At 45.3% G+C, this 9,735-nt stretch overlaps 2 protein-coding genes across 4 annotated transcripts; one reads left to right on the forward strand and one right to left on the reverse strand.

Annotated features, from left to right (window-relative positions):
* Positions 1-1,001: 1,001 nt before the first annotated feature.
* On the forward strand, positions 1,002-6,215 carry LOC127312412 (protein STAR1). 2 transcript variants are annotated; one of them, XM_051342950.1, is made up of 4 exons: positions 1,002-1,152; positions 1,239-1,565; positions 5,434-5,621; positions 5,736-6,215. In XM_051342950.1, the coding sequence occupies exons 1-4, from the start codon at positions 1,137-1,139 to the stop codon at positions 5,985-5,987; spliced, it is 783 nt and encodes a 260-aa protein (XP_051198910.1). In that variant the 5' UTR covers positions 1,002-1,136; the 3' UTR covers positions 5,988-6,215. The 2 variants fall into 2 exon arrangements, with proteins under 2 accessions (XP_051198910.1, XP_051198909.1); XM_051342949.2 differs by having other exon boundaries at positions 1,026-1,152; positions 5,434-6,215.
* A 1,183-nt stretch (positions 6,216-7,398) lies between these two features.
* LOC127312411 (BTB/POZ and MATH domain-containing protein 1) lies at positions 7,399-9,470 on the reverse strand. Of its 2 annotated transcripts, none has more exons than XM_051342948.2 (2): positions 9,153-9,470; positions 7,399-8,919 (listed from the first exon to the last, which is right to left on the reverse strand). In XM_051342948.2, the coding sequence occupies exon 2, from the start codon at positions 8,890-8,892 to the stop codon at positions 7,690-7,692; it is 1,203 nt and encodes a 400-aa protein (XP_051198908.1). In that variant the 5' UTR covers positions 8,893-8,919; positions 9,153-9,470; the 3' UTR covers positions 7,399-7,689. The 2 variants fall into 2 exon arrangements, with proteins under 2 accessions (XP_051198908.1, XP_051198907.1); XM_051342947.2 differs by having other exon boundaries at positions 7,399-8,900; positions 9,153-9,464.
* Positions 9,471-9,735: the final 265 nt, after the last annotated feature.

A 9,735-nucleotide genomic window follows, 5' to 3' on the forward strand; every position in this document is an offset into this window, starting at 1 on the left:
TGGCGCCGCCCATGAACCCGACATAGGTAGAAGGCCATAGAACCCTTACCCGTAGGCACGTGGTTGCGGAAACAAGAGGAAGCGTCTAGTTCGGGGCAGTGAAGACGTCCCTAGTCCGGCTCCTTCATCCTGGTCTTCGGTGCTGATGACTTCTTCGTCTCCTTCTCCGACGACCCTAACACCAAGTGCCATACTCGCATCGCTTTTGTCAACTCTCACGCGTAGAAGGTGGAATGACGGCGAACATGTGTTGGCCTTCTCTGCGTTGTCGGGGACTAGTTGGTTTAGTCCAAGCGCATGACGAGCACGCGCGCGTAGCTACCGCCATAGCTAGTCGGTAGCCCAAGCGTTCGTTGTCTCTTCTATGTGGTCCAATCGTGATGCTTCCGCACCGGGGATAAACACGGCAATCCGGGGACTTCTAGCCCGGCTCAACCACGTGGAGTGGTTGTCAATAGCCACGATTGTCTCCGGATGGTCGCAAATTGGTTCAACTTGCTTTGACACTACAATATACTATCGTACGTAAAAGGCCACGGTGGCAGTCGATATCCAGTTAGGCACACACCAAGGGCCCCATTCTCGGGTATGCCGTGAACTGTGTAAACATATTATTATAGCTTTTTGTAAACAATTACCCAGTCACTGATTTGTGCATCGAAAAATGAAAGTGAGTGATTTGTGCAACAATAGTCCCAAGAGTTACTTGTTTCCTCCCCGCAGCCGAAAGTAAATCATCATATCCGGTGGCATAATAATAAGCTAGCTCAAGTAGGAACCTTGCCGATCGATAAGCTATATGCTAGGGACTTAAATAAGTTTCTCCGCATGCAGCAGCGACACGGTGTCAACACTAGCCCAGATTCCGGACGGAGGTGGCGGCCGTCACCGAATGCCACCGCTCTCAGTGAGTCACGCACGCACCGGCTAAAAGCCGGATACCCACCTCAGTTGGAGCCCAGGAAAAGTTTGCAAAAGCCAGCAATAAAAGGGACGCGTCGAACCCGACACTACGCTCCGCAGGAACCATATATCGGACACGACGACTCCCGCTTCTGCGCTCTCCTGCCTCTGCTCCTTGCGCTGCGTGCCCGCGCGAGCTTTTCTGCTCCCGCCGCTATCCTCTCCACGATCCAATGGGCTCGGCTTCAGGTACTCCTTGACTCATGTCATAAAACGCGCTGCTCTGAACCATTGATGCTTGACGGACGTGTTCCCATCGAATTATGTATTCGCAGATGACACCAGGGAGCACCTGCTGGACGTGGACGGCGGCCTCGCCGGCGGCGGGCCCAAGATACGGGTGCGCGGGCTGCGGCGGCGGTCGGAGGCGACCGGCCAGGACATCCTGCGCGGGGTGGACCTGGACGTGCCGCGGGGCGTGGTGATGGGCGTCATCGGCCCCAGCGGCAGCGGCAAGTCCACGCTGCTCCGCGCGCTCAACCGCCTCTGGGAGCCCGCGCCGGGGGCCGTCACGCTCGACGGCGCCGACATCTGCGGCATCGACGTCCTCACGCTCCGCCGCAAGGTCGGCATGCTCTTCCAGCTCCCCGCCATGTTCGACGGTACGCCCTTTTACGCCACGATGGCCCCGGCCGGGAATCGATTTCCCCAAAAGCATGAACTTGTTCAGTTCACTCGATCGGACGTTTGACATTGGTATACTGCAACATTTCCCCGTTAAATCAGCTAGTTAGACGATGGATTGCTTGAAACTAGTTAATTTGGTTGGGGATGATGAACTGATCGATGATAGCGTGCGCTAGTGGGGAATATCACCTTTTTTGACATGGAAGTGGGGGAATATCACTACCAAGACCTAAGATATCTCAAACTGCTTTTGCTAAAATAATCGTGGGATTGTTCTAATATATCATCGTGCAAGGGTGTCATTGGCACGAATTCCATATTCGAAAAATAAAATTGTGTACGAGGGTTGAGGATGAAGAGGTGGACAAATACCTAGCGGGAATTTTCAGAACCTGCGTACTTAAGAACCCGATATTACTTACTTCAGCCTTGAGTTACATAGTGTACCAACTACTAAGTTACAGAAAATTCAAGAGGAGGGAGTTTTATTCGGAACTTGTCATTTTTTTCTAAGCTACATACTTTTAATTTTCATTATAAAAACTGTCACGCACTACATATATGCCAAAAAAAAATCGCAATTTTTGGAGAGCTAGAAATACGATTTTTTTTTGGCGTTTATGAGTACCTAGGTTCCATAGCGTATTTCCGGGTGGACCAAAGGGAATTTTTGAGAGCATGATTCGTGCCAGAAATCTGAGGTTATAATGCGCCCGCTACTGAATTCTTTAGAATGGCTCTGTCAGCAATGCTTGAACGGGCCGGTGGAACCTTTTAACATGATGAAACAATCTTGCTTCTGCCACTTCAAAAACAGTCTTGCTTCTGGAATGCTATTGGAGTAAAATGCTGATGATAGCAATAGTATGGCCAACTGACTATATTATCAAGACATACTTTACGTTGGGGGAGACCTGACATGGTACTTAGATATTAAGTCATGCTAGTTGCTTCGGCTATTATAATCTTCTTCCTGGTTACCCTTATGACCGTCATTGAGTACAGTACAATGCAAGCAGATGAACAATCAACTAGGCTTACTAAAACCTGTGCCTTTCAGTCTGCTTTCTGAAATTAGGTCTTTTACATATTGAACAAATTTAGCTCTCTGAAATTGTTACGCAACTTTGCAGCTACATTAGTAAGCATACACAGAACAGTTCTCCATGTTTAATTACTCAATCAGGTGTGTGTTAAATCCCTTCAATACATTTTCCATGACACCGTACAAGGTAAAGGGAACATTGACTCACTACTAGGGACTTCCTGAAGTCTACATGTCATGTTAACGCGCACTTTCAGAACCTGGGTACAGCGGAATCTAATTAAACTTACTTTGTCACTTAGTTACATAGTTACCCAATCACTAAGTAACAAAAATACCGGGAGAAGGGAGTTTCCTTTAGACTATTTATCTGAAACTTGTCATTTTTTTCTAACCTACATACTTCAGAATCTGGGTATAAAAAATGGCGCGTGCCTCCTCTACATGCAAAAAAATATATATATACGTTGACCAACGGGGGAATGATCCCTCCCTTGGCTATACGTTGTTAGGTAGGATGAGACTTTCCCGGTTTTATTCGCTCCTGCAGCGAAATTACCGCGCATGGGGCAATCGAACCCGGGTGGGCTGGCTGCGCACTCGCTTGCCTTGCCACTGAGCTAGAGCTCAGTTCTCAAAAAAAAAAAATATATATATATATATTTAGAATTTTTTAAGATCCAGAAATACGGATTTTCTGCCCACATAGTAAGCGGTTTCGTTAAACCCGGGTGACACTGCGTATTTCTACATGCCATGTGCATGTTTAAACAGATCGATATTTTACTACACCTCCGTGTGTGATTGCATTGCTTTGTTAATGTCAGGCATAATGTCAACTGACAACATGGTGGAGAGCAACGATGTGCTAGACTTGTTCTAAGCTAAATAAAAATATAAGCACAATAGTATCATATTTCCAACTAAAAAGTCAAAAAAAAAAAACTGTCTCTTAACTATATGATGCAGCAATTTTAGTAATGAATCAATCAACAAAAAGAATAGGTGGTGATGTAGAATTTTTGGCAGATTCCTTCCAAATATTTCGGTAAAATAAAAAAAAATCAGACCTTACTAAACTATGCGGGATGTCAAAAGCTTCTTTGGATTTTGATCTATAATTTTTTTCTGAAAATTAAAGAATTTGGGCTTAATTGAAATCTGGTTTCAAATTTATTGGATCTTGCCTGAAACTTCGAGTTACAAATATTTCAGTACCCAACGAGTTAGAAATTTCCTTGAAATCAGGGGATTGGTCTGATATATCATCTTGCATAGGCATTATGGGCACGGATTCCGTGTTCGGAAATTAAAGTTCTGTAGAGGGGTCGAGGATCAATGGGTGGACAAGCATGATTCTTGCCAGAATGCTGAGGCTATAATGCGCCCGCTACTGATGGAGCATTGCCGCAATTGTATATTCTTTAGCGGGTAATGCAGGCAATTGCTAAAGCTACTATGTTTGCCACTTAAAAAACAGCCTTGAAATTAGTTTTTTTTACATGTTGAGCAAATTTAGCTTACTGAAATCGCTACGATTTTTTTTTAATGAAGATGCAAGTCAGATGGATCACCTTGAATAGTAACCACATGCATAACAGTTCTCCATGATTAATTTCTCAATCAGGTGTTAAATCCCTTTAGTACATGTTCCATGACACGATACTAGGCAAAGGGAACATTGACTTTTTGAATTCTTCATGCCATGTGCATGTTTAATTGGGTCACCATTTTACTATGTGCTCTTGCGTAATAACATGGTTTCCTAATGCAATTTGAAAGTATTAGCATAATGTCAACTTCAATGTGGCAACGAGCAACGAGGTGCTAGATCGACTTGTTCTAAGCTTACAATAGAAAAGACAATTATGGTGGTATAAAATTCCAACAAAAAGTCAAATACAACTGTCTCTTAACTAAATGACGCCCCAGTTTGAGGAATGAAGAGTTAAAGAAAGTAACAGTACGGTATATATAATGCGTAGGAGGGAAACAGAAGCTCTTTTGATAGCGTGCACACCCATCTTGCTTTTCAAGATATTTGCCAATTCAGAGGTGTGCTGCATCGGGTGCGGCTGGTGTCGCCCTTGTGGTAGTTGTGGTTTTTTGTTTGTTTGTCGTGTTTCACTTAAAAAGCGCCCTTCGCTCGTAATGTTTTTGATATCATCTTCTTAGCAAATATGTAGCGCTCTTGTCGGATTTCCACAAAAGGATAGAAGAAAATTGGGAAATGTTAGAAGTGACAGTCCAAGAACACTGTCATTCAAAAGGGGTGTTTAAAGTTGCACTAGGGAGTGTGTGCTCCCAGGTGCCCTTTTCTTTTCAAATCTGCGAACAATTCGAAAATATTTAGGCAACATGTTTGTGTCATTTGGGTGTCTGAAGAGCAAACACTAGGCATATACAATGTCAGTATCCTTAGGACGCCAGAAGAAAATATGGTGAAAAACAAGTATTGTTGTCTGTTGAAAAAACAGGCTGCAATGAACATGTTGTTGAAACACTGAAGTTCCTTTTTGCACAAACAGAAAGGGTGTGAACATGCAATGAGTATTTAATTAGTACGATTTTTACTGTTTATTCCGGGAAGCATTTTGCTGCTGCTACATTATTTCATAGCTTAGTTCAGTGGCAAAGATGAAAAACTAGCTGCTCAACGCAGAGAACATAATAAAAGTTCCAGCTGCTCTGTGATTACATGAAAAGAAAGAATGGTGGCAAACCTTTTGCCACCCCTTCAAAAAGAAAATCACATGAAAAGAACAGTCTGATTTTCTCTTCCTTTTGTTCTGCTCCAGGAACCGTGGCCGACAACGTACGATACGGGCCACAGCTGCGTGGCAAGAAGCTCACCGATGTAGAGGTGAAGAACCTGCTGAGCCAGTCCGACCTCGACCCGGCCCTGTGCTCTAGGCCGGCGTCGGAGCTGTCCGTCGGCCAGGCACAGCGCGTCGCTTTGGCCCGCACCCTCGCCAACGACCCGGAGGTAGGCATGAGCATGATCTTCGACTGCCGAATTGCCCTCTCTCTTCAAGCCGAGATCTTGCCGCAATTCAATGGTACTGATACATTTTTTGCCGGTCTCTGGTGTGGCATGCAGGTGCTCCTGCTGGATGAGCCGACGAGCGCGCTGGACCCGATATCGACACAGAACATCGAGGAGGCGATTGTTCGGCTGAAGAAAACGAGAGGGCTCACCACAGTGATCGTCTCCCACAGCGTGAAGCAGATCCAGCGGATCGCGGATCTGGTGTGCCTCGTGGTCGACGGCGAGGTCGTGGAGGTGCTCGCCCCATCGGAGCTGTCTGAAGCCAAGCATCCCATGGCCCGGCGCTTCCTGGAGCTCAGCTAGCTGAATGTTGATCGCCCAGTGTACTGTGGAGTTTTTCGACCTTTGCTTAATTCGCATACGCAGCTGTAATCATGACCTGTGAGGACTTGGCTATGATGAAAAGAGAACCAGCAAATCCCACTAAACCATACAGGAATAAGATATGCATAAGTGCATAACAAATCAGCATCTTAATTCTGTAGATAAGCATATGGTGTTGTCGAGGTGGTGCTACCATCTCACGTCCTAGCACTTTCTGAACTTGACTATGTTCCAAGCAAGTTCGACTGTCCAGGCAAGGCAGAATGGCAAGATTCGGTACACAAGATAGTTAAGACTAGCATATCAACAACGATAGCAAATGCAGGTTGGTCTGGGATAGTGTGATACTGAAGAGTGTGTAGAGCAGTATGGGCTTGAAGTTGTTGAGGCCGAAGAGGCCGTCGGGCCTTCTTCTGTACTTCAACTTGGATGGATAAATGTAGAGCAGGTGGGTGTCGTGCCTTGTACAAAAAAGAGGGCGAGATAGCTGGTTTCCTGGTGCTGCTGTGGATCTCGGGGTGCGTGATTAGGGCCAGCAGAGGAGATTAATAAGATGGAACAATATTTCGTACACTCCTTTCCATCCTTTCATCTTTCAGCGGGAGTAATATTTCAGAGATAACACTAGAATAAAATATTTCTCTAGAATGTCTACAAACTGAATAAAGCTGATAAATCACTAGTCAGTAGCAGATCAGTCCAGCTGTGCAAAAACAAGGAGTAAAAGATGCAAGCACTCTCCTTGGTCCAGTAGCAGTATTTCAGATCATATTCTCGAATTTTTCAACTGCTTTGGAAATATTCTTCATCTCATTTAAAACTGCTATGTACATAAAAACAGATAAGTAGCTGAGCATAGTAGTAATTACATGAATGTAACAAATAGCATTTAGCATGACCTAGTTATGCTTCCTTCATCCTTCACTTCATGACAAAATAACTTCCAGCTCAAACAAACAGCTGCATCTAGGAAACCATGAGTACTGCTCCAATCAACCTTATAATACACAAATCAATAGATGGTTGAGAAAGGTGTGCAATAACGTGAATTCAGTGTAGCATATTCCCATTCTACATCTTATCTAATAGTACGAAAAAAACAAAATTACCGAACATCATCCCGATTCCTATCATGTATGTTTATAAGAGGCAATCACTTCAATAACAGTGATAGAAAAAATACTCAACAGCTATCAGGACAGATCAAACCAACCAAAAAAAACTTCAGCAATTCAAAATACCAATAGCACAAACATGAAACCAAACCACAAACAAGTCAACCTACAGTTGTGCAATCAGCAGCAAAATGGTATAAAAAATTAGAAAAGCGCGCACCAGGAGAAGGTCCCCACCAAAATCACTCCCCCTAAATGCAGGTTCACAATACACCTTCCATAAACATCTGCATGGTTCTTGATAACCACTAGAAAAGGTTTTTTTTACATGGCAGGGAAGGCACAATGCAACAGAGAAACAACTAGCTAGGGAACTTGCACAGGTCAATGTCGACGCTTGCACCTAAACCTACAGACCATCCAATTCCATGTTTGCCCATATGTTGGATCTTTCTGGTTCAGAAAATAGGCAAACGACATTATTATGATACAAAAGCAAGATGAGCAGACCACCATTAGAGGATCGCATCACATCTATGCATAATAGTGTTACTTCAGGTCTTGCATTACATACTCTCGTGCTTCCTCTTCTTCTCCTTCTGATTGGATGCAAGCTTGGAAATGAGCTCCTTCAAAACAGAGGGATAGGTCGTAGTTATATGCTCCCAGTCATCACTCGCCATAATTTTATCCAAACACTTGGGAGATTGGACTTGGATAAACTTCAAGCATGCCTCCTTCAATCCAGGGCAGTGGTGCTGCTCTGCTAGAGCAAGAGTGGACAACACACAGCTCACGCCTATGTTGTTGGACAACTGGTCTTCACACAAGAACTTGAGCCGTTGGATATCATATCTATCTGCGGCTACAAACAAGTGTTGCACCCATTGCACACACCTGAGAAAAACTACCTGCTCTATTGCATCCTCTTCTTGTCCTTCTTCCACAACTTCTGACATCTTACCCTCTACTGATTCCTCCTCATCCTGTCCTTCTTCCTCCTCCACCTTAGGGAATGAATCTGTGTAGATGAACCTAAGCAAAGCTGCAAACACTTTTGCTTCCATGTCTTTGATCTCTATGGCACTGGATGTAGTTTTCTCTGCCATGGGGCCAAAGAGTTGTGCCATGAAGACTGTAGATCGGGCTGCAAGAACACACCGGTGTGCAAGGAACGTCTCACCGCTGACCTCGAATGTCACATCAGCACCCACATTACTCTGAAGGAGATTGTTAAAATGGTGGCTTATGTCAGGCATGGTCCCACCGGCATACTGTGTGGTATCCTTGAAAATCATGATGTCACACCGGATGGTGAAACAATCATCCTTCAGATTAGCTGATTGTTCAAGTTCATCTCTTCTCACAAACTCACAGAAGCCCCTGGAAGGAGTTTCGCTAGAGAAGTTGCATGTTTCAGTTGCGCGGAAGCGTACTGGCTTTTGATACTCAACCTCGTCAACGAAGCTAAACTCAAACTTCGCACCCACAGCCTCTTCCATAATGTCATCGTCACGGCGAAGATAGAGAGAAATGAAGTCGGCACAACTCGGCCCCTCACTGTTAGGAAAGTAGTCAATGTGCCATTTATGGCCTCCTAGCATGAAAGGCCCAGAGCTGATGTCCTCTCCGATGGGTATCTCTTGTACGGTGCGCGAGTATTCTTTGACCATGAGCAGGTGGTACCCACAGTCCGTAGTGCCGACGACATCCGACGTGGTGCAGTGCTTTCCGTCGGTGACCACAGATACACCGGTGAACGATGACATGATGAAATCTGCAATTCGATCCAAAATCTACTCAATCAGTCAGTATTTTTGTTTATAAATCAAAACATACGCAGCTTGCATTGGCATTTCACATAGAGATAGGGTTCGGTTGCCATTTTCGTTTGTATTTTCTTTTGACAGTGTATTTTCGTCTGTGCTAGCACAACTTGTGTGCTCCAGTAGCATAACTAGATCCACATTTATAAAATCACATAGTACTAGGGGGCATACAAATCAGTGGGATACATCAAGCAGCTCACCGGGGGAGAGAGAGCAGCGAGCTCGGTGGAGCTCCTGCCTGGACGGCGTGCGCGGGCTACAGAGGCGCTCGGGGTGGAGAAGCTTGTCCTGCGGGAGGAGTTGCTCGGGCTGGAGGCGACGGCGGACTCGGTGCAGAGCCGCGGCGGCCGAGCTCTGTGCAGGGGCGGCGGGAGGCAGCACGGGCGGGGTCCTGAGACGGGAGAGGCGGCGGCGGCGGGTTGCTGCAGCTAGGGTTCGATGGGAGAGACAGACAATGGGGAGAATGCGAGAGGAGACGGGGCTTTGATACCACGAATGTGGCGTGTCGAAATACCAATGCTATGGGCACACGAATTCTTTGTGACAAGTGATGTACTCCGTGGATGATATGTGAGTGTATGTGTGTGCCTGCCTGCCTGCTTTTTTTTAGAGCAACCACCTATTTTGTTAATAGAAAATTAAGTTACATAAGTAAACAAACGTGAAAACAACCAAACCAGGAGAAAACAGTTGTCCTGAAAACTTTGCATAGAAAACCCGAAAGAATAAATATACAAAACTATCCCTAAGTTTCCTGCACTCGCCCAAGCCAGCGGCCGCCGC

This window comes from Lolium perenne, chromosome 7 (genome assembly GCF_019359855.2).
Source record: "Lolium perenne isolate Kyuss_39 chromosome 7, Kyuss_2.0, whole genome shotgun sequence".
Taxonomy (NCBI): Eukaryota; Viridiplantae; Streptophyta; class Magnoliopsida; order Poales; family Poaceae; genus Lolium; species Lolium perenne.

Bases quoted from the DNA above. Each gene is read 5' to 3' on its own strand.
- LOC127312412 (XM_051342949.2), top strand. The intron at 1,566-5,433 runs GTACGCCCTTTT...GTTCTGCTCCAG, and splicing joins GCTCCCCGCCATGTTCGACG to GAACCGTGGCCGACAACGTA.
- LOC127312411 (XM_051342948.2), bottom strand. From the start codon at position 8,892: ATGTCATCGTTCACCGGTGTATCTGTGGTCACCGACGGAAAGCACTGC.